This window comes from Pangasianodon hypophthalmus, chromosome 2 (assembly GCF_027358585.1).
Source record: "Pangasianodon hypophthalmus isolate fPanHyp1 chromosome 2, fPanHyp1.pri, whole genome shotgun sequence".
Taxonomy (NCBI): Eukaryota; Metazoa; Chordata; class Actinopteri; order Siluriformes; family Pangasiidae; genus Pangasianodon; species Pangasianodon hypophthalmus.
In genome coordinates, this window is record NC_069711.1 from 7,404,402 (window position 1) to 7,429,008 (window position 24,607).

Consider the following 24,607-nt stretch of genomic DNA (forward strand, 5'->3'; position numbering starts at 1 on the left):
TTAAACAAGATATTTTGCAGGCAGAAAGCCAAGGCAAGGTTAGAACTTAACTAAAATAATTTCCATGTAATTTTGGTAAAATATAGATATGTTTTCTTAAAGTTGAGAAGAAAAAAAGAAAAGAAAAGAAAAAAAAATCCAAAATTCGGTGACAATGTCATCCACTGGGTTTTCTCAGACTGCCACGGAATTATGTTATATGTTAAATAAATAGTTTCTCACATCATTTCTTAAATTGTGTGAACACAGTAACCTACGTGAAAAACTCTGCATATGGAAAACAAATACTGCTAATTTTAACTGTTTCAGTTTTACATATATTACATATAAGTTGCCCATGTATGTTGAATTGCATATATGTTCCATATAAACAAGTGTTTGGATTTTTTCTTTCAAATCATTGCAGATTTTACACCTCATTGTTGTTCAGTAATCAACCAAGGGTCGCTGAGTGATCCTGAGCTCGGGTTACTGTGTATATGGGGTTTCTCTGAACATCCTTTCCGTGTCTGTGTGGGTTTTCTCTGGGTTCTCCAATTACCCCCTCCATCCCAAAAACTTTCCAGTAGGTGGATTGGCAACTTTAAATTGCTCCTAGGTGTGAGAGAGCGTGTGAATATGTGTGCATGTTGCCCTGTGATGGTCTGGAATCCCATTCAGAGTGTGTTCTCTCCTCACACCTAGCTTTCCATCCTGACTCTGACCAGGATAAAGTGGTTACCGAATATGAATGAATGAATGAATGAATAACTCGCATAATAAGTCACATACAGTCCCCTCTGAAATGATTGGAATGCCAAGGCCAATTCTTTTGTTTTTTTTTCTATACACTGAAGACATTTGGATTTGAGAGGAAAAGATGAATATGAGACAATAGATCAGAATTTCAGCTTTCATTTCCATGCCATTTACATCGAAATATATTAAATAACTTAGAACATGGCACCTTTAATAGCAGACCACCCATTTTTTAAGTGAGCAAAAGTATAGGGACAGATAGTCTTAAAGTCAATGGAAGTAAATAACACTTAATATTTGGTTGCATATCCCTCGCTTGCTATAACTGCATGAAGCTGGCGACCCACTGATATCACCAAAGCGGTGTATTATTATTATTATTCTTTTGTGTTGCTTTTCCAGGCTTGTACTGCATCTTCATTCAGTTGTTGTTTGATTTGGGGGGTTTCTCCCTTCAGTCTCCTCTTCAGGAGGCGAACTGGGTTAATGCTCAATTGGGTTAAGGTCTAGTGATTGACTTGGTCAGTCTAAAACCTTCCACTATTTTCCCCTAATGAAGTCCTTTGTTGTGTTGCAGGTCCAGATGTCTTCACTGTATAAGAAAAATGAAAGAATTCCAATACTTTCAGAGAGCGGGCATGGTGGCTTAGTGGTTGTCACGCACCTCTGGGGTTGGGGGTTCGATCCCTGCCTTGCATGTTCTCCCTGTGCTTCGGGGGTTTTCTCCGGGTACACTTGTTTCCTTCCCCAGTCCAAAGACATGCGTTGTAAGCTGATTGGCATCTCTAAATTGTCTGGGGTGTGTGTGTGTGTGTGATTGTGGCCTGCGATGGGTAGGCACCCTGTCCGGGGTGTCCCCCCCCCGCCCTCACCTTGTGCCCCGAGTCCCTGGGAGATGCTCCAGGCTCCCCACAACCCCGTGTAGGATAAGCGGTACAGAGAATGGATGCATGGATGGACTCTCGGAGAGGACTGCATGCATTGCACCCGACAAAGTCCTAGTAATTTTTTCTTTGCTTTTTTTTTCTTTCTTTTTTTCATGCAGCTTATAAGCCTACGTTTCACTCATCTTCAGTAATCATCTGGTCAGGGGGTTTAGGTTCTAGGGTGAGGATGAGGCTGTGACCCGTGAGACCAAGGGTGATTTGGGGGACCAAAAATAGCACAAGAGAAAGAAACATTTGATGGAACATGAAGCTGTCAACAGCCATTACAACACAACAAGACGATATTAAGGACTATCTTTTTCACTACTGCTTCCCGACACGCTTATTCTCATGACACGCCCATTACCGGAGGTGCAGCTGGACCTAATGCAGCACTGAGCAAGAAACTCAGTTATAAAAGAAAGGCAGTGGTGCTCAGCTGCTCACTTTTCATTGCGATCATGATGGTGTATTACGGGTTAATGCTTTGTCTCTTTTTATTATGCACCTTTGGGCAGTCGTAGAAATACAGTATTGGGTTGTTTTTTTTTTTCTTTTTTTGTGCAGATTAGAATTTTTGACAGCTTTTATTTCCTCCAGAGACCATTAGGTAGGTTACTGACTTCCATATTGTGTGGTGCTCTTTTGCACAGCAGTGACAGTAACTGTCTTTCTTCCCTATACTGTTATTCTTTCTTCTTCATTTATCCTGTGCCTTCTCCTCTTCTCGTCATCTTGCACACTTTTAACCCCCTCTCACACGCGCGCGCGCAGAGAGAGAGAGAGAGAGAGAAAGAGAGAGAGAGAGTGTGTGAGAGAGAGAGAGAGAGAGAGAGAGAGAGAGGAGCACGCAGTTGGTGGACTCATTGCGGAGGACAGAGCACGAGACAGCATCGTCTCCGTGACACGGAATTAATTGCGTTTTTCGAGCTTTTACCAAGGTGCGTGCGTGTGCGTGTGCGCGCGCGTGTGCGTGTGTGTGTGTGCGCGCGTGCGCGTGTGTGTGCGTGTGTGCGCGTGCCTGCGTGCGTGCAGGCTTCATAGCTTGTATCCAAAAGCCTAATTTCCAGCTGAAAGCACGAGCTGAGAGGAATTATGTTCCAAAGCGCTCTCCAAGCGGGTTCCGTCCCATGCGTGCAGCGGAATACCAAGCACTAACGCATTCTCTGAAATTGATGAAGAGGAAAAAAAAAAAGCCCCACACGTTTTAGCTGGTACGTATTAAACTTGGTTTGCCTTGTTCATTCTTTAATATCGGGATAGCCTAATGCATGCATGCATGTATGCATGCACGCGCACCATCTGGTCAGTCATGCACTGCATGTAGGCTGCTTTATCAGCCATCCTTAATTCCATCACATCCGAGTAATCAGGACTGTCCTGTCAACAAACCTGATTAATATAGCTACTAATACACGCAATCCATGCCATACAGGAGCTGAAGTAGTGCTCAATCAGTTGGGATTTGTGTCATTCTGGACTGATGAATACCCTGTTAAAGTTCCTGTCCACCTTTAGTGCTAATCAGTGTGTTTCCAGCATCCTTTAGAAAAGTACAAGGAACGGTGTTTCTCATTCGCACAACATGGTCCGGGCTGAAGGAACACCTACACTGCTGGACACACATGGACACACATGTCAGCGTTCATTCAACACTGTAGCTTTCAATTCCGCCTCAAAAGAGTGAATTCAGTATTGAGATGTTACTTCAAAACTAAAGCCTTGTGTCTCATATGTTCTGATTTTATCTAGCTTATTTCTTGTAACGTTATACCATCGTCGTGAATGCATGAAAGCGTGAGTTAAACAATGCTGTGGGAGCAGGATGCTGATGCTGCGCGTAGGTTCAGTGTGGTCATCTGGGTGTTGAACTCCAGATACAGCCCATTGTGCACACGTGAGCACTCTCTCAGCTCAGGTCACTTAGATACACACAAACCAATAGGATATGAGTATTCTTGTCATCATTGAGTCTTTGGATCCTGTATGGATCTGACTGATCAGTTGGACTATCATACCTGGGCTGTAATGATCCCTCGGAGCACTTGCTAGGATCAGTGGAACTGATGGAGGAGAAAAAGAGAATAGCCTCAGGAGATATATGGAGAGACAGAGGAGGTAAAGAGGAAAGTGTGGAAGGGAGGAAGGAATCAAGAAAGCAATAAAAAAAAGGAAAGGGAAAAAAAACTTTATGCAACCTAGTTTAAAATGTAATTTTGGTCATATTTGGCAGTACTGGTATTATTAAATTATCTCACAAGACACTTTTTCTGAAATATTATTGATATCATTGGTATTTTTATGACGCCAACCAAACCCATTGTTTCATGCAGTAATGAAAAGCTGATGTGAAATGAATAAAAGCAAAATTTGCTAGAAATATTTCATTTTCATTTCCGCGTTTTTAGACATTAAATATCGATATCACTAAAGGCGTAGTTTTTGTAGGTTTACTACTATGTGGTGCTACTGTTTTTCTAGCAATCTAGCAAACATAAATATTGTGATATCTATCATTTATTGTGAAAATGCCATGTTGCACCTTTGTGTGATACCCCTCATATTACATACAACACGTTTTGTTTGCGGTTGAGTTACGGTTGCTGACCTGTGTGGTTTTTGACCCTTCTTGAAGATGGCCTTGACCCTTGGTTTGTTTGATCTGCTTTAAATCTTCACGCAGAGAAATCGATATTGCCGTCGCTCTCTTGATGTGTGTGAACTCACCTGACAGAGAGATAGAGGGAGGCAGAGAAACAAACAACCGAGAAAGTAAGAGAAATAGAGGAAGAAAGAGAGAAGGAGAGGGTTTCGAAAAAGGGAGGAGAAACAAGGTGAGTGAGATAGGGATATAGAAATTGAAGGAGGACAAAGAGGGAGAGAGAGAGGATCAAAAATTGGACGCGCTGCGAAAATGAGTGAAAAGAGACATCGGAGTGATAGAGAGATAAAGACAGATAGAGATAAACAGCATGGATAGATGGGGTTAAAATGTTGAGTTCTATACACATCTCATCTCCCATCATGCAATTTTCAGAAGGGACCGGTTTCCTCGTATTCATGTTTATTTATAGGTGCATCTGGAATGCTTGGCTTATCTCATTTTGTAGCTAACAAGCACAGCCAAATTAGAGGTGAGAACATTGGGGAAGAGCAGTATGCAGAATTCTGTTTAAACATGCCAGAACAGTGCTGAACTCTCATCTTCTGAGACTGTTAAAGCCTCGGTATCTCATCTCTGCTGCTATAGGAGGGTGAACATGAGAGCTATATGAGAGCTATATTTATACACTTAATAAAATGTTTGATTAAGGGATTTTATGATTTATTAATCTAGATTAATTAAGTAATCTAGATTAACAATTTCACTTTCTCTCAGCACTCATTTTACTCTGGTTGTTTCTTTGAGCCTTTTTTTTTTTTAATATATCTCAAATTTCTGTATATAGTGGGGACCAAAAGTCTGAGACCACACTGAAAATCTGGATTTTTTTAATTTAAAATTGGAAATAAACAGAAGGTTTTAGAATTTTGAAATATTTAAAACAAAGAAAGTAAATGTTCCATATCTTGAATATTTAGTTTCAAGATCCTGCACTGTTTCTTGGTCCGCTACTAAGAACTATTGATATTTCATATGAGACTAACAACTAAGGCCAAATCGTATACAGTTAATATGTATAATTCATTGATAAAATCAAGATACATCAAGTTATAGCTGAAATCATCCATCTATCTCTCCCTCTCTCTTTCTCTCTCTCTCTCTCTGTGTGTCTCTCTTTTGCTTTCTCTCTGTAATTCCCTTGGTGATGGCTGGAGCTTAAGGGACGAGGCCTGTTTGATGGACTGGGGGAAATAGGGCAGAGTGATGATGGGTTTGTGGAACGGCTCACTGGCCGCTGCCTCCCCTCTCCGTTAAGTGCACTTACTCCCCTGGCCCTGCCACTTATCCTCGGGATTCACCCTTACATTTTATCTGCACTAATAAAGGCCCCCTGGAATTTCGATCACTTTCCACTCTGCTGTTTTTTTCCCTGAGCCTTTGTTAGGTGCTATAAAAAAACATATAATCTGATAAGGGAATGTATTACATGAGGAATGCATTTTGCTTACATACTTCCTTTTATATAAAGCACTTGTCATAAACTACTTTTTTCAAGCTTTTTAGGGTGGAGTGTGAAGAGATAGTTTTACAACGGAGTGCATATTGATTGTCCATTTTATCTGAGGCTCTTGGCAAAGCCAATGCAATCTGTTGCGGCTTTAGACTTTTATCTCAGTTAAGGGTGTAAATAAATAGTCATTTATAATTTCACAAGCCAGCTGACCATCTGAAAGTCTTTTCCAATCTTTTGTACATTCTGAGTGTGTATCATGGCATTAACTGAGATTTGATGAAGGAAACGTTTCTTATTTTCATTAAGGCATATCTGCTCATATACTTGATCATTTGCAAATGTGTGCATGCGTTTTATTCTTTCCAATCCATGCGCCTTACACAAAAATAGTCAAATTTATGGGTCAGCGAGTCCAGCGGATTAACCTTTCAGGGGGTCCAAATTACTATTTTGCCTGCATTAAACAATTGAAAAATTTTACACTCCCATTACAACACAACATGAGACGATTAAGTAATACATTTTTCTCTACTGATTCCCGACACAGTTTTTCTCATGACACGCCCATTACCGGAGCGTGCAGCTATACTTAATGCAGTATTGAGAAAGAAACTCCATTAAATGAACTCCAGCGGTGCTCAGGTTTCCTTTTGGTAATGCTGTCATATTGTGGAATAATGTTGTATTTTGTGTGCTTGCATTGTGCACCATAACTGAGACTTGATTAAGGCCACATGATTCATACTTTCATTAAGGCATATCAATTGCAAAATGAATGAAAAGCCCGTGTGTGTTTGTGGGGGGGCTTGCAATGGAATGGCATCCCGTTCAGAATGTATTCCTGCCTCGCACTCGATGTTCGGAATAAGCTTCAGATCGACCGCGACCCAGACCAGGATAAAGCGCTTACTGAAAATGAAAGAATACAGGCGGTTCATTAACACTGTTTTACTAAAAGATTACAAAAAGTCCACATTCTCATTTCAGTGCTTGAGCTACACCGCCTTTGACTGATAGACTGGAATTGGTAATATTATAGTACTCTATGTTATCTTTTTTTCCTGTGATGTATGTGCTACATAGTTATGATTATGTTTTCTTATTCTCGCTTGATGTACCCTCCGGTCTGGAGATGCCATGGGCAACGCACAGCATGATAGACGAGCAATTACTTAAACGATTTCAGTGCTGCCTTGCTGCATCACAAAACAACATGGCTGACAAGAACACAAAAATCCATTCCGAGCACATTAATTCCACTACACACTGTGTAATGGGCTTTTCTTGTACAGTTCTAACCATTAAATACCAAGCAATTTATGTGCAGTTTTTTTTTTTGTTTTTTTTTTTAATTCATGTGCTGTATGAGCATTTACACAGACCAATCTGCACAAGTCATATATTTCAGCATATAGCATTAAATTGAAGTTGTAAACTGCACAATACGGATTAGATTCTTGTATAATTCATCTTTGCCTGAGGCCTGTAGGTTCGAGTGAGAGTTATAGATAGGCATTGTGTCTGTCCAGCAAGTAGTACTCATCCAGAAGCATCTGCTCAATTAACCAGAATCAAATGACAAGCATATTTTTTACATTTTTGTATGATATCCACACGACTTATTATGATTGTATATACCGTATTTATCTAGATAGGTCCAGTTGCATTTCCTGCATTGGCAAATGATTGTTTCATATTTTTTCTTCATTACATAAGTGTTCAGGGTTCATTGCATAGCACTAATACAGAGGTGAAGCCAGACCGCCTCATTATGTTTGGAAGTGCAATGTTGAGCCTATCATTCTGCTTCTCACAGTCCAATAATAGCACACTGTTCATATGAAGACATATGAGAGATTGGTTGTAATTACAGTGCATGACAGTCCACAGTTTGTGACTTTTTACTCATAAACATTCAGAATGGGACTCTCTAGTTTGCCTTCCTGACAGGTCATTATCAAGTCTATCCATGTTTAAAAATGCACTCTTGGAATTAGGGCTAAAACGTTCATCACAGTTAAGAAATATTTCTATTATTGAATTTTTAATTGACAAGGACCCCCTAAACTCTAGCAGGTAAATTACTTAACCCAAAGTGGCCCGCATTACTGCTGGAGAATCCTAACTAGAATAGATGGAGAAAAGATGGAAGAAAAAGTGTCATGGGTTGCCATTGTTCTGAAAAAAAAAAATGTATGAACCAATCAGGATGAGCAAACCTGTCTGCAGTTCAAACTGTCAGAACCTGCTATCCTTAACAAAATCACAGGGACTCACCATATGCTACTAAATTACTAATCTGTAAAGTTCATACCAACATCCCTGGCTATTTTAACAAGACTGTCTCAAATCGGAATGAATTCTTTCCGATTGCAGTTTCTGAATGAAAGGTTTATTTTTATCCTACAATGGACAATCTGTAGACAATTTCAGTCTATATGCATGTTTTATGTAATCAAATTACGGAATGTGGTTTATCATCAAAGTTGCAATAACAGTGGAACGTGTCCATAACAACAAGAAGAGTCCAGTTAGCTTGTTTTGCTTTTTGTTCTATAATGAGTTTTAAATTATTTGCTTCTCAGCAAAAACATCATCTAAGTCAGATTATTAAACAGACCTTGAGAGTGTGTTTGTGACCACAGTAAAATTCACATATGAAAAAAAACATTTCATATTCTCCCAAGATTGCAGAAAATGGATGCTCTAGTTGTTAAAAATAATACAAAATGCACATATTATCCACTTTTGTATTGCCAATATTAAAAGCCATTATTTTGGAATGACTGCATTTGGGAAGTGCATCCTTACTGAATGTCTGGCAGATGTTAAACGCTGAGCCAACTTTATTAAGGTCAGTTTGAATCCTGCGTCTGCCTCAAAATATTAGTTTGATGCGCGCCAGAACAGAGACACCCCTCTGATGCCCCCGATGCCCGTCCAAACTCACAATTCTTTTATACCGATCAGCCACAACATTAAAACCACCTGCCTCATATTGTGTAGGTCCCCCTTGTGCCGCAAAAACAGCTCTGACTCGTTGAGGCATGGGCTCCACAAGACCTCTGAAGGTGTGCTGTGGTATCTGGCATCAAGACATTAGCAGCAGATCCTTTAAGTCCTGTATGTTGCGAGGTGGGGCCTCCATGGATCGGACTTGTTTGTCCAGCACATCCCACAGATGCTCGATCAGATTGAGATCTGGGAAATTTGGAGGCCCCTTGAACTCTTTCTCATGTTCCTCAAACCATTCCTGAACAGTTACTGCAGTGTGGAAGGGAGCATTATCCTGCTGAAAGAGTCAACTGCCATTAGGGAATACCATTGCCATGAAGGGTGTACTTCATCTACAGCAATGCTTAGGTAAGTGTTAGGTGTCAAAGCAACATCCAACAGGAATGCCAGGACCCAAGGTTTCCCAGCAGAACATTGTCCAGAGCATCACACTGCCTCCGCTGGCTTGCCTTCTTCTCATAGTGCATCCTGGTGCCACCTCTTCCCCAGGTAAGCACCACACAGGCACCTGGGAGTCCACAAGAAAACGTGATTCATCAGACCAGACCACCTTCTTCCATTGCTCTATGGTCCAGTTCTGATGCTCACATGCCCATTGTAGGCGCTTTCGGTGGTGGACTGGGAACAAGGAACACCCCATAAGACCTGCCGTTTTGGAGATACTCTAATCCAGTCATCTAGTCATCACAATTTGGCCTTTGTCAAAGTTGCTCAGATCCTTACGTTTGCCCATTTTTCCTGCTTCCAACACATCAACTTCAAGAACTGACTGTTCACTTGCTATATCCCACCCCTTTGACCGGTGCCATTGTAACGAGATAATCAGTGTTATTCACTTCACCTGTCAGTATTTTTAAAGTTATGACTTATCAAAGTAAATATAGTCAAATCTGTAACATTAGATTTTCTAAAGATTTTCTTACAGGATCGTTTTATTGCACCAGGCGCAAATAATGACCCGAATGCATAGGCACAAGAAACACAACCGGATTTTGATAGCGAATGTAATTAGACACAAAAGTTTACTCTCCTATTATTCCTCTGTTTAAGAGAGTCATAAAATGATTACCCAACTCGTTGATTGCATCTAAATTTCTTTTGGATTGCCCTAAATTGGTTTTTTACTCCAATTGAGCTGCGTACATAAACTTTTTTTTTTTATTTGGATCGACCTGCTAGGTGGATCGTTGGATTATTAGGATGAATATAGATGTAGCTAGCAACAGCAATTGAAAGATTCTGCTAATTCTCTTGTCCCTTCTCTGTGGTGAAAGTAATCCAGTATGAGAGTAAATCCAGTGGAAAAATATGTCTCCAAACCATAAGACACCAGCCAAATCCTCCCAGAGACAATTACATCAGGAGCTCAAAAGGTCTGCAAAGTGTATGCCAACCTATCCACTGACAGCAGATCATGCCTGCTCTACATCTTTATTCATGAGGTTAGGAGGCACAGCTAGTTGAAGACAAGAGAGGCCTTTGTTTGAATCAGAGCCAAAGAACAGACTGTATGCACATGTAGTTATGAACCTAAGAGGTGACATTTTTAAACGCGATGGAACTATTCATCTCATGTCAAGTAAAGGTGTGCTTGTCTGAAAGCCTGGCTGGCATGAAAAGGTTTAATGTTTTCTCCAGATTGGAGCACTAGAACGTTGGTCATTACTGGCAAGCAGTGGCAATGTTTTCAACTCTAAAGAGCTTTCTGGTCCAGAAATGAGATTGTGTGTCCTTGCTAGTCAGTCTTTACGCTGTAAACTATCTGTCATGCATTCCTAAGATTCCAAAGGTATAATGTTTTTATTATATCAATTGCTGGTGCCATTATCGCTCCTCATCCAAAATCCAGTGATGCATCCTGATCTTTTCTTAAGCTGTAATCATTTTAGTGAGCCTAGAGAAGAATGTACAGTAGCACATAAGTGCAAAACACATTAACGAACCAAAAATGCAATCAGAAAACCCCGCAGAAAAAATACAACACAGCAACATGTTCAGAAACAAGTCACCATGAATATAAAATGGAAATGTCCTTGTTGAACATCACATGGTCGTTGCTGATCGGACACGGCATGGTATGACTATCACAGTGAAAAAGTCTGTTTTCTAGTTCGCCTAGCAAAAATGATTTATTACAAAGATATGTATGTTATTGTAGTGAAGATTAAGTCTGTCGTATGAATATCCTGTCTTTCCTTATTCAGGTTTTGAGTGTGTGCATACTCATATTAACAACCCAGTCTCACCGAAAAATCATTCCCATGCAACTTATTTGCATAACCCTTGAATATCAACATTCTGGCACAGGCATACAGTATCAAACTTTCAGTCGAATGCTCTGTATCAGACATTCAGTACCAACATATTTCAACCGAACTACTCACCACCACTATGAAGCCTCTCCTCTTTTTTTGCAAACACATATGGGCTTGCAAGTCATGTGGTAATGCGGCATGGTAACACAGGTGTGTTCAAAACGTGGATAGTTTTTACCCTGTAAATTCTTACCACATGACTTGCAAGCCCATTTGCATTTGCAGAGAAGAGGAGAAGTTTCAATAGCTTGGAAAGTCTAATCATGTGCCATGAAAAGCACAAAATATATGCAAGAAGTGGGCAATACACAATATGTAAAAAAAATAAATAAATAAATAAAAATAAAAAGTGGTCAAATGATTTATTACATATTGTTTTTATTGAAATAGCTGGGTAGTAGAGGTTAGCTTGGATAGAATACATCTCATACGTAGCATTTGAGTGAAAGTTTGATATGTTGCTTTGCGAAAATAAACTTGTGCCCAAATGTAAAGAAGGTGCTGCAGATAGTTTGCATGAGTTTTTTTTTCTTTCTGTGAGACCGAGTTGCATATTAATGATGTTAACAGCATATCTAATATAATTTCATATGAATGCCCTTGATAAAAATAAGCACAAATAAAAGCATCAATAGATTCTTTAGGCTCATATTTCTTTTTGTCTTTCAGCTCTCAGATTGGTTAATATTGGTGTTAATAATATAGTTATATAGTTAATATTGATGTGTTTTCTGATTTGTTTTTCAGTTTTGATGTTGTGTTTACTCATTTGCTATTGCGTTTTCGCTTTGTTGGTGTGTTTTGAACTTACAGGCCACCGAAATTCCAATGCTGAAGTTGCTTTAAACATGACGCTACCATACAACATTTGGCAATCTAGGGCATGGTGGCCATAATAATGTGTTTAGTATTGAGAGCTTTTTCAGAGCATCTTTAGCAGCTGTCTTCCGTAAGGCAGGATTTGAGATTCCGGCTCAATCTCAGGCTTGGCATGCTTCCAGTCTTTCAAAATGCCTAACATACTTCAGCAGGCTTCCTGGAAGCTCTCTGGGAAAAAAATAGAAAGGGTGAAAAGGGTACTATAATTAGCATATATTTATGTATATATCTCTGAGAGACAGTGGAAACGTCTCAGTATAGAGGCTGACAGTTCCTATATATAGGTGAGGGAAAATAGTTTTTGGGGCCAGTGAGTTATTAGAGCAATGAGACAAGCTTTATGTGTATTCTTTTTTTTTTTTTTTTTTTTTTTTTTTTCAGCTTAACAAGCTGCACATAGATTAAATAGGGATGAACTGTACAGGCTATGTTTTCAAAGAACCAAAGGTTAAATGCTTTCACTGGAACATTTTAAAGGACACTTATCAGTGGTTCAAAATAAAAATGCCATAATTACACTTATCACTTTCTGAGTTCACGCTTTTGAACCAGATTGGACACTCGCAAAACCTTTTTAAATATTTCAAGCTCTTATTCAGTGCAAAGAGAGGCTTGTTGATATTTTAGCACCATTTTTTTTGCTTAAACTGCTTAAACACATTTATCTCTAGATTGAAGGTGATCACTTCAACAAAAGTGTAATCATTAATGTGTCTGTAACCCAAAAAAAAAAAAAAAAGCCTGTCACATTTTGCCCAAAATGTCTCATTTTCATTATTTCTGTAATTACTTTTCCCACAGATTATACGTCTTGATTTAAGAGGAAAAACGATTCCATTCACAAGCAATTGGATGAGAGTCATATTTGCCCTTGGCAACTGAAGATGACGTTACTATGGAAATGGCTAGTGCTGCTATCAATCACTGGCTGCCTTGCAGGTAAAATGTCTCATGCATCATTTTATTCCAAACCTCCATTTCTTCTCGTTTTCCATTTTCTTTTGAGATTCAGTGTACACGTTGTGTCACGTAAGTCTCTTTACTGTAATTGTAGGAGAAAACTGAAATATAATCTAAACCTGTGGATTTAGGTTGTGTTTGAAGATACACTGAATGGGATTAAGATGTAGTAGTGCCATGACTCAATTTACCTCCACAGCGGAATATGGTTTCAGAAAATCTTCTCTGCAGGTATATGTGCCTTTTGCGTATGATAATGCTCTCAGGAGCGTTCTGAATGAAATGGGGTGGCTGACACCAGTTATCATGACTTTCCGTGTTTGTATGGAGTTTTACTGACTTATCTGAGAATTATGCCGGAAAGGTGTAGCACTGTTTTTCATCTAAGGAATCAGAAACTGTTTTGAAACTCACCCCAAAGCCACATACCCAAAACACATTCATGCTTGCTACCTAGGCTAGAGCAGTTAACGCTCGTGCAAGATGGAAAGCTTTCTGAATGATCCATTGTGTTTAAATAACAAAGCAAAATGCTTTATTTTAAGCGTTGCCCTTCAGACAGTTATTCTGAGGCCTTTTACATTCAGGCTTGCAGGTTTTCACTGGGTTTTGAGTCCTATCAATGGTTATGGGCTTGTCGGAGCTGATTATCTGGAGCCTTTGGATGGAACTGTGTCCATATCTCCCCAGAAAGCACTATCTCTGTACTACCCTCTGCTCTCCTGGGTCTCCCCGTGAATTTCATTTTCTCTCTTTTATTTATTTATTTATTTATTTTTTTTCGCAGCTGAGCTCAGTGCTTTAAAGCAAAGGTCAAATTTAATGTGAATTGAATTAAGCTTTTATGGTAACCAAGTGCAGAGCCCTTCAAACAATACCTGTTCACTTTAGTAGGGGGAAAAAAAAAAGAAGAAGAAAGTGTCAGAAAATTAAATCACTTCAGCCAGGTAGTGCAGAGGCAGACATGACTCACAGATGAGGCTTGACAAGTCTGATGAAAGAAGAGATTTCAGAAACAAAATCCCGTCAGCGCATGTCATACCTCTGAACTCTGCTGAAGATGATCTTTGCAGCGCTATTTGACATAAGCAACACATACAGACTTTAAATTTATAGCACACAGAAAAACTCTTAATTGAAGGAATTTCAACTTACTACTAGTTTTTTTTATTATTATTTCATTTGGAGCAATAATTTTAGCTGGGCAACATGGTACTGTAATGGAAGAATTTGTTTCGTCTCACAGCTCGGCATTTCCATCCTGACTTCAAGTTATTGTCTAGTTTTGCCTGCTTTTCGCTTTGTCTGCGTGAATTTCCTTCGAATTCCTCAGTTCGGTGGATTGGCTATGCTAAATTGCCCCTAGGTGTAAATGAGTGTGTAAATGAGTGTGTACATGGTATGGACTGAAGTCCCTTCCAGGATGTATTCCCATCTCCCACCCAGTGTCCCAACCCTGACCAGTATAAAGTATTTGCTAAAGATAATGAATAATTTTAGTTTACTTCTCCTTACACAAGTCCACTATTGAATTGAATTGTAAAGGTGTTCATTTATCTGTAATATATCACTTCACTCACACAGCCTGGAAAACATTCACTATAGTGACGCAGAAGTACTTTTTGATGACTCCCAATGTGTCTCTGAGTAGACGTAGATAAAGAGGCAGGAACGCAAATGTGTTTAAATAAAGGTATAAATTGATTTACAAAACAGGTCTTAATGTGGCCATGCATTCCTGGCCAAGGACACTGCAGGACTGAGACAAACACATGTGAAAAATAAATCAGTATGGATAAATCACTTTAGGGAAGGTCATTTGTCCAGTGACCCGTGTAGTTAATGCTTAATTAAAGAGCCATAATTTAGCTAATTAAATAGGCAAAGGTTTTGCAGGTTTTTTTAAATTGTTTGCTTCCAATTAGTTCAATACTCTTCTGACATATCTGGTATTACACAAAGCTGTTTCTTTAACAACAGCTCTTGCCCTTGTTATTTCATTGCTTTGCACAATGATTCTTCCCAAATTTTAGTAGAAGGTTAAGTCATTTCTTTTGAAAACTGAAACAATATACACTAAAGATTTTCTCTACAGTGAGAAGAACTAAGTATTCAGACACTTTTGTTTTTGTTATTTAATATGCTTCCAGTGCATGTAATTCAGATAATGTCTTTGGACTTTATATGCGTGAGTATGAATAAAAAGGTGTTTGTTCATAAGCATAAAAAATATGTTCAGAAAACAAAATTAATGGGGGAAAAAAATTACTTAGACACAAATGACCACAAATTACCAAAATTAGAACTTTGTTGCAAAGCTGTTGTTGGCAGTTACAACTTGGTGACATCTACAGTAAGAAGTAAATAGCTATTTGCAGCACTCTGGTTTAAATTTTGGCCCATTTCTCTTGGCAAATCATCTTCATTTCACCTAGGTTATGAGGGTCCCGCTGACGAACTCAAAATTTCAAAACCTTCCATAAATTTTCAATTTGATTCAAGTCAGAAGACGGGCTAGGCCATGTAAGGTCTTATTGAGTTATTTAGGCTCTATGATTTGGGCCGTTGTCATGGTGAAACGTCTATCTTCTCCTCAGATTCAGTTTATTCAATGAGATTAAATTCTCCTCTAATATGCCCCTCTACTTCGTTCAATTTATGTTTCCTTTTTTGACATGTAATGCCCCAATACCTTTTGCAGAAAAGCATCCCCATATTATGATGCTCCCAGCACCATACTTCACTATAGATATGGTGTTATTGGGAACATACACGCAAACCTTCTTTCTCCAAACATGACAAGCTGAATTATTAGAAGAGTTCTATTTTCGTTTCATCTGACCAGAGTATATTGTTCCAAAAGAGTTCTGGTTTGTCTAAATGCCTTTAGACACATATCTCTGTGCTTCTTTTTTTTAGCCGAGGAGGTTTGTGTGGGATATAAGGACGGAAATGATTGTGCTACAGTTTATTATTATTGTTCTGTGTGTAACTGTTGTTGTTGTTGTTGTTGCTGCTTTCAGGTCATCCTGCAACTCTTTTCAAGTGACTGCTGTCGATTAGTTGCATGATTAGTTGTGTCTCCATGAACTTTCCACTTCAAACCAGTTGTACTGACAGAGATGTTTAAGCTCTTTGCTATGGCTCTGTAGCTTTTTCCTTTCGAGTGTCATTTAATGTTGTTCCTGAGAACTTTAAATAGCTTCCTCATGATTGCTACTTGTAGTGTGAAATCTTCCCAACCAGTGGCAGTGTCTGACGTGCCAACCAGTGGAAGTATCTTTTTCTCCCTGATAAATTTAGTATTCTAAACATATCTTTGCTTATACTTATGAATACATACTTATATGTTCATATGCACAAGTACAAAGTGAAAAGACATTATATGTCTAAATCTGACACATCTCTGTCAGTACAACTGGTTTGATAATATGCAAGTGGAAAGTTCATGGAGACACAACTAACACAACTGCTAAAAAAAAAAAAAAAGCAAAGAGATATGTGTCTAAAAGCATTTAGACAAATCAGAACTCTTTTGGAACAATATATGGATATGCAGTATGCACTGTAGGTATACTGAATCACAAAAACAAAGTGTCTGAGTACTATTTCCCCTCACTGTTTATAAGTGGAATAAAAAGTCTCTAATTCAGCTGGATTGAAACTATGCAGAACAGCCAGGGAGGTGTGCTGAATGGTATACATAAATTGCGTTATTGACAGATGCCTTTAAATACTGTATATACTGTACAGTATTCAAAATAACTGTTATTTCTGCCTTAGAGAATAGATAAATTAATGTACAGCACAATTACAGTACACGTACTATTTAACTATAAACATAAGTGTATGCGCAACAGTTTTGTTATACTGCACAAAAAAAAAATGAACAGGGTTGGCACTAAAGTACTGTAAAAAAATTACAGTAAACAATGTGAACATATTTACAGTAAAGTAATGTAACGTAATATCTTACATAGTATAAAATAACTCATAATCCAATACATGTGCACATTTGGCTGATGCTTTTAAGAAACAGGACACAATGCAGAATACAACTGAGGTGAAGGCTAAAAAAACAACTTTTAATTGAGGCAGGATACAACTGAGCCTAAGGTTAAAGACACAACCATGCTTGGCAATGCTGGGATTTGTACAGACAACCTTCTGCTCAAAGCCACTGAACCACCACAACCAGCTCAACTAACTTTCACTGATTCAGTGCAACCGTTTCATGCAAGTTAGTTCAGTGGTAGAAGTGGTTCAGTCAGTGTAAGCTATTTAAGCTAGTTGTGGTGGCTCAGTTGGTGAGGATTTGAGTTACAGATTAGAAGGTATGAGTTCAAACCTCAGCACTGCCATGGCTGGATCTGTGAGCAAGACTCTTCACCTCAGTTGTTTTCTGCACTGTATGTCATGTTTCTTTTAAAAGCATCAGCCAAATGAGCAAATGTCCTGGATTAAGTGTTATTTTATACTATGTTAGATATTACTGGACTTCACTGTAAATATGCTTACATTTGTTTATTGTAAATCTTTTTACAGTACTTTATTCTCAACTCCGTTGTCAGTAAGTTATTGTAACGTGTACAGTGCATTTTTTTACAGTGTGCATTCATAGAGAGATTTTATGGAGCATATTTTTAGAAATTTAAAATCTGATTCTAGCAACAACAAAAACAGAAAATGGGATGTTTCTTGGAATATTCTTGGTTAATTCATCCTTAACGTAGGCTCAGCCACAAACAGGCAGAACGTATTACATTACATATACTACAACCATACTACTCTGAGAATGCCCGATGTCTTCTAATCTTGTCTGATTATGTTTGTTTAGTAAACATGTCATGTGTCTCTAGTATCTCTCTGGTTTTCCATTAACTTCTTATCAGAAAACATTCCTAATACAGAGAAACCTCTGTATCACCACACATAAAATAATTTACAGTATACAATTCATATAAAATATTTCTATCTCAGCTGGATTGTATTAATAACATAGCATAAAACTTATATAAAAACTCTTTAAAATATTATGCAGTGTTTTTGAGGGTTTTTTCTTCTTCTCTTCTCGCCAGCTTATGCAGAAGATGCACTGTTTCATGGTCCGAGGTGGAGAACAGAGCCCAGTGACCTGATTCTCCCTATTCACTCCCCAAAGCAGGAGGCTGTCCTAGCATGCGAGGCCTCGGGCATCCCTCTTCCGCAGTACAGGTAATAGCTCTCTCTAGCACACTAGCAACCATTTTCACTGTGCAGTGTTTCTGTGCTGTCGCGCTGTTGGTATTGGCAAATCTGCAACACCTCCCTCAGGAGGATTGAATGGGAGACTAATAGTGCTGATTGCTATCGATTTTGGACAGGAAGAGGCAGTTTGTTTGTCTCAACAGAAATACAGTAACCCACTGTATGGACAAGTGCTTCTTCTGACAGTATCTTATCTCATGACCCAAATTTTGGGAGCTCTTCTATGCTGTACTGGATGTCAAGGTCATCAACATCAACCCTGTACACTAAATGGCTTAATCTCGGTACTACAGGTTGCTACTTATATACAGAAACAGCATTACATTGGTTGCTAGAGAAACATAAACACAGGTTGCTACTTAAACACAGAAACAACATTACAGCTAGAGACTTGTTATTTTCCTGGCGTGTGCAAACCTCAGCAGGAGCTTCAGATATTAACAAGCAGCAAGCTTGATTTATTATCCTTTCCCGGAGAGTAATACGCACTTACATTGCAGTAGGAATGGGGAAAAAATGCTTTGAAAATAGAATGGATGTAAATGACTAATTTGTGCTCAAGATTTCCAAGATACTGTCCCACTTAGTCTCTGGAGGGATATCTGGCCTGAAAATAGCAGCCGGGACTAGCTGCACGGCAGATTGTGTTTCCGAGCTTGGGTCAGCATCATGCAAATCCTCAAGTAAGTGCTTGGGGGATGGGGACAGGAGAGGGGCAATAACCTTGCGAGTGACATTTTGTTAAGTAGACGTATTTGCCTTTATTCACTGGAGAACACAATGCTAGGTCAACAGCAGGGGGTATCATTATATTCGTTGTGCGAGATGAGGAGTGTTAGAGGAGCTAATCAATTACGCTCCCAGCATCACACCAAACAAAGGGAAACAAGTGCAAAAGCTGTCTGCTGCTCTTCAAACAGACGGAATGACTTAGATTATGCACTTTAATTAGAAGGCTTTTGATTTATTCATGAACTTCTTGTAAACACGGCGACAGAATAGGATGCAGTCGCTTCTGCACATTCAGCAAAAGGAACAGACTTTTGCAGACTCAGGAACAAACCTGGCCATGTTGCGCCGTAGTCTGCAGTGTGAACGATGTTAGCTATACCGTGTACTAAAATTATAAGATTGTAAGGGATAGCAGGCACACGTGGAACATGCATGTTATCCGAAAAAATACATGCATGCATGCAGCTGTGACTTCATTACATGCATACACAAGTACATCACTTTTCCATGTCTGCTTAAAAAAATCTCTTTTGTGCCATGTAATAAAAACAAAAGCAGGATATTTTTGTTCGGGAAAAGTGAAATCTGTGTAGTTGTGTACACTTAGTCTCAGAGTGTTAAGAGTAGTGAAAGCTGGCATCACCGAGACAGAAAAGACATGCACCCACTAATTTCTGTTATCATAAGGATGAATTGCAATTGATGCAGAACTCATAAAGGTTTTTTAAAAAAATCATAAAAGTATGGTCAAACTGTAGTACCTATATACCATACTATATTGCTATTATGAAGTAACAAAACTGGAATGGGAAGAAATGAAAACAAAATGGAAAATAGAACAGCTTTATGAGCTCAGTCATTTACAGTACGTGTTTAATTGGGCGGTTGCTCTGTGTTAATCTTCTGCACATGTATATAATGGCATCCAGTGATCTATTGTAATTACTTAGGCCTAATATATTCCAAGCAATGTTCCCTCTATTTTTTTCTTGCTGAGCAAAACTCCTTCTACTGTGGTTGCTCTGCCCCTGCCTGGTTAGCATTAGCCAGCTAGCCTGGGAAGACGATTCTCAGCAGCACTGCTATGTTAATAAGTTTTATAGGGCGATTGTCAGAGGTTATGAACCGTTAACCTCCAGGACTCTGAGGTGTTTTTTGGATCCCTGAGATGTTTTGACATGCCTTGACATTTGTTCTTATTTCGGTTATGTGTAGCATGTTGTTCAGCATATTAATGTCTCATTATACTATATTCAGCACAAATTATGCTACAATAATATGTGAGCAACATGTATGTACATATTTGTATTTTTGAGAAAATCAAGTTTATACTTGGTTAGAAAAAAAAATAGTATGTATATATATATATATATATATATATATATATATATATATATATATATATATATATATATACATACTATTTTTTTAGTATTTTTTTTTATACTATTTTTTATGTCCTTAAAAAAAAAAAAAATTATATATATATATATATATATATATATATATATATAATTTTTTTTTTTTTTTTAAGGACATAAAACACATACTAACTATATTTTCAGAAGACTTTTGAGTACTGGATTATGTAGACCAGGGTCTTTGTTGCAACATGTTGTGAAAACCATCCTGTTCATTCATTCACAGAAAACAACACACTGATTCAAGTTTTGTGTGACACTTTTTGTTTTAGAAACACTGTATGCGAGAGCATCAATGGCCATGAATATTGATGTCTTTCACACCTGGGGAGATAATGATCCACCCCTAATGAGTCTATCGAGGTGGAATGCCACTGTGGAAACTAAAAGAAAGAATTTGAGGAGTCTAAAAGAATGTTTTTTGGTGTTCGTAGTTTATTTAAAATATAGTGCACAATATAATCAAAATATAAAAAATGATGGTCAAAGGGACATTTTGGCACATGGCTTGCTAAGCTCACAGCTAATGTAGCTAGCATTATATGTTGTTAGGACTGAATTTGGGTGGTAGCAGGACTGTCTCTGTTTTGGTGTGCATTCCTGTTTGGGCTTTCAAAAGAAAGAAAGAAAGAAAGAAAACCACAATGCTGTTATGAGAGTCAGGTGTACCTGTGGCTGGTCTGAACTGCACTGCAATCACATATATCAGTTACTCCAATTAACTAACACATGTTTTGTCACCATTCTGTACAGATTTTATGTTTTTCTGAGTGGGAGCATCATCAGAAGTATGTGACCTTGGGTATATTATACAGAGTAATTAATGTATGACATTTTTACATTTTTTTTTTTTTTTTTTTCTTGATGTTCTTGTATGTTTACAGCATTTATGAGTGGTGTTACAACTGACCCACAGACATTTATACAATGTTGTGCCATTTCGCTCGTACAGTACAGGGCTCCTTTCGGTTTCAGTGAAATTGTACTGCACTTGCTGACAATATGGATAAACTTGCTTGATAAAAGAAGCAAACTTGATAAAAGAAGCAAACATATTTATGATGTTAAAAAGTGATGATAAAAAGTCTGTAATTTAACTCAAAAAAGCAGGAAATGTTACATGTTACAATAATGTCGGCTCGTCCCTACTGTAAACGTTGAGAGCTTATGACACTTTAAGTCATGATTCATTTCAGAGTGGAGGGAAGGAGCGAAGGTGGAGGTAATTGAAGGGAATGTGTCAAGACATAGCTTACTTTGAAGTCAGCAAATATTTGAAGTACTTTAAATGATCTGTTTTGTTTAAACAAATGAGCCTTACACCTGCACTACCATCCCAGCTCTGACAATGACACTTCATTCAGCAAATATCCAGATGCTCAAATCTAACATCTGGAGTTCTTAGAAAGTCTTCCGCAATTAGGTGCTGATCGGTTTTTACAAGATCTGCTGTTCTGAATGCCAAGCATCATCCGTCTATGTTGGAACTGAACAGCATGCACCCAACAGGTGAAGTCATCATCAGTCTCGCTAATGTATAGCAGTATTGATGGAGCAGAGAGGGGAGCTAATGTTGAGTCAAGGACATCTCTGATCCAGCAGCAGCTAGGGAAAAAAAAGAAGAAGAAGAAGATTATGTGACTTTTCCTTTTAGAGTTGTTTTGAAGCCTCCTCCTATTCCAGTGAAGCTGGCATCAGCTCAGAGAATAACACGATGCCAGAAGGTTTTTTTTTTTTGTTTCTCCATCTCAGTTTTCTACAGAGCTGAGAACACAGAGTTGAGTCAGAGTGGAGCATTTTGGCATGACTCACAAATCTAGAAAGACTCCAGAAACTCAATAAACTTGGAAGTTAGAACTGGCTTTGAGACAAAATTGGGACTTATGAGGCTTTCATGTAGCACCTTCAGGCAAAATTGATTGCATGTTTTGTTCAGCATGTTGTAGACATAATTTGAAATGGATTTGATGTTGCCTGCAGCAGCTGTTCAATGCCAACATAACTGATTCTTAATTGATTGTGAGTTGAAAACTGTTCATTTGTTCCATTCATGAACAATGAATGGAAGTCTTACCAGCAGATGGTGTTAGATGGAGATTCTTGGGCTGTAAGGTGAATCCTGTGCTTTATGCAGCTTTGAAGGTCAGCCAGAGTTCATTGTGACTAAGCCAGGAATTGCAGAGTCCCGATTCTCACACACCCCCTGAGGCAAAGAGATTTAAAACAGGAGAGGCTTCATCACTGGGCTGCATGGGGCAATAAGCTAATAAAAGCACGAACATAATAGGAGATAAATAAAAGATAAAATAGAGAAGCAACAGAATGAAAGCTTGTTCTGTTTTATTCACCTCTTATGTTGACTCGAGAGGATTAACATTGCCTATTAATTAATGTTCAATTCCAGCTATATATTTAACCTTAGAACCAGAGAAATTGCACCTGGACCTTTTGTAACTAGGCAACTTGAAAGCAGGGTTGTGGATAAGTAAATCATTAGAGAGTGGGCTGATCACTCAGTTGTTTAAAATGCAGAAATAACACAAAAGAGTCAGAGGTGTGCTTGTGCCGGTGCTCATTAGCCCTGCTCTGTCGTTTTCTTTCCCTGCATTTCTTGCCTTCTGGTTTATATGTTTGTCTTTGCTTCCTGCCACCAAACATTTTAGTTGAAAGATAATTCTAGTTGTTTTGTACAACATGTCCTTATTATATGTGGGTTTTTTTTTGCTTTTTTTATTTATTATAACAGATTTTGGACTCAGAAAGAATGCTGTGACCAGAAAAGCTATGAATATAACAACAGTGATGATGAAGATGATGAGCAATGGACAGTATTTTTGATCCACCTATATGAAATACAACCTGCTATTTTGTCATTTGTATTTGGTGGCCATACAAAATCATGATATCCTATGTGTGCTTGTATTTTCATAAACTGATTCTCATGTGATACAAAAGTAGAGAAGACGGTCGCACCAGAGATGCTCTGTAGCTCAAAATTCTTTGCTAACCCCTTATTAAAGACTTATCAAGGGCAGCACCTTGGGAGCAGTTCATAAGCAGCCTCTGAATCATGGAGGAAATTGAAAGATAGCAATGTTGACTGACTCCAGCAGATAGCAAATACCTATCTTCCAGTCCTTTATTTTTTTACTCCATGTTTATTAAAAGATTTCATGTGCTTAAAAGATTTCAGATGATCAGATCAGTTCAGATGATCAGTTTTAGCTGCTGGGATCTAGTCATATTAAACTCTTTCCAGCAAACCGACATTGACTCTTTGACCAACACTGCCAACATTGACTCTTCATAATTTAGTAAATACCACCAGTGTGGTTTCTGAAAGATATCTAGCCTTAATGTTGGCTACCATTCACCAGGCCACTAACATTACCTTAATGAAGGTATCCCAGCGATCCTGTATCTCCCTTACAAAATATTGTTAAATGTTGTAAAAAGATAAATATTTGGGTGCAATTAGGTAGTTAATGAAGATATATTTGGGGTGTTTTGTGTTATTGTTTGATATATTTTTGCCTATCCTTGGTGGTGATTGTAGTATGATGATGATGATGATGATGGCGATGGTGATGATCTGCATTGATGTTTACAATGAATTACAATGAGAATCTCATAACTGTATTTCAAAATGACTTGGAAGACATTATATCAGCCAGCTCTTGGCACACTTCTAATTACCTGAGAATAACCCAGTGTCTCGTTGGCTCTATCCTCATTTTATGTAGCATGTAATTTGGCCCATTGGGGAATAGATTTGTCATTGTTTGGATAGGCACCTTTGTAAGCAATTACTTGTTTGCCAGTTTTGGACATACCAGGCACTCTATTGCCAAATCTGCATCATCTGTGCTCTTGGAGCTCCACAGATGCTGGTGAAATGAATCAGTGAATGCTTGAATGGGTAGAAGAATGAATAGATAAACAAAGCAATGATTGGTCATTTAAAAGGGTGATCGATTAATCATTGAAGCATTTCATGTGTGTGTGTCTGTTTGTGTGTTTTTAATTTTTGCTAGTTGAACAGTAATTCGAAAAAATCGACTAGTTTCATGGCATCGTTTCATGGCATCATTTTTAAGATAGCAAAAAAAAAAAAACACGCCATACCAAACTTCAGTTCTACAGGCTACAAATGACACTTTCTGCTTCAGTGCTTTTTTTTAGGCTATGCCGTTAATGATGAAAATAAGTAAATGTGCAATAAATGTGCAAAATAATAAATCTGTGTATTGTGTTAC

At 38.3% G+C, this 24,607-nt stretch overlaps 1 protein-coding gene across 2 annotated transcripts in view; it reads left to right on the forward strand.

The window, feature by feature from the left end:
* Nucleotides 1-2,115: 2,115 nt before the first annotated feature.
* cntn3b (contactin 3b) overlaps nt 2,116-24,607 on the forward strand; it is a 71,398-nt gene continuing 48,906 nt past the window's right edge. Inside the window, exons 1-3 of one of the 2 annotated variants that reach the window (XM_053232018.1) lie at nt 2,116-2,274; nt 12,793-12,930; nt 18,030-18,165. In XM_053232018.1, coding sequence (XP_053087993.1) covers nt 12,876-12,930; nt 18,030-18,165 — 191 coding nt within the window. In that variant the 5' untranslated portion in view covers nt 2,116-2,274; nt 12,793-12,875. The other variant, XM_034300432.2, reaches the window with a different exon arrangement.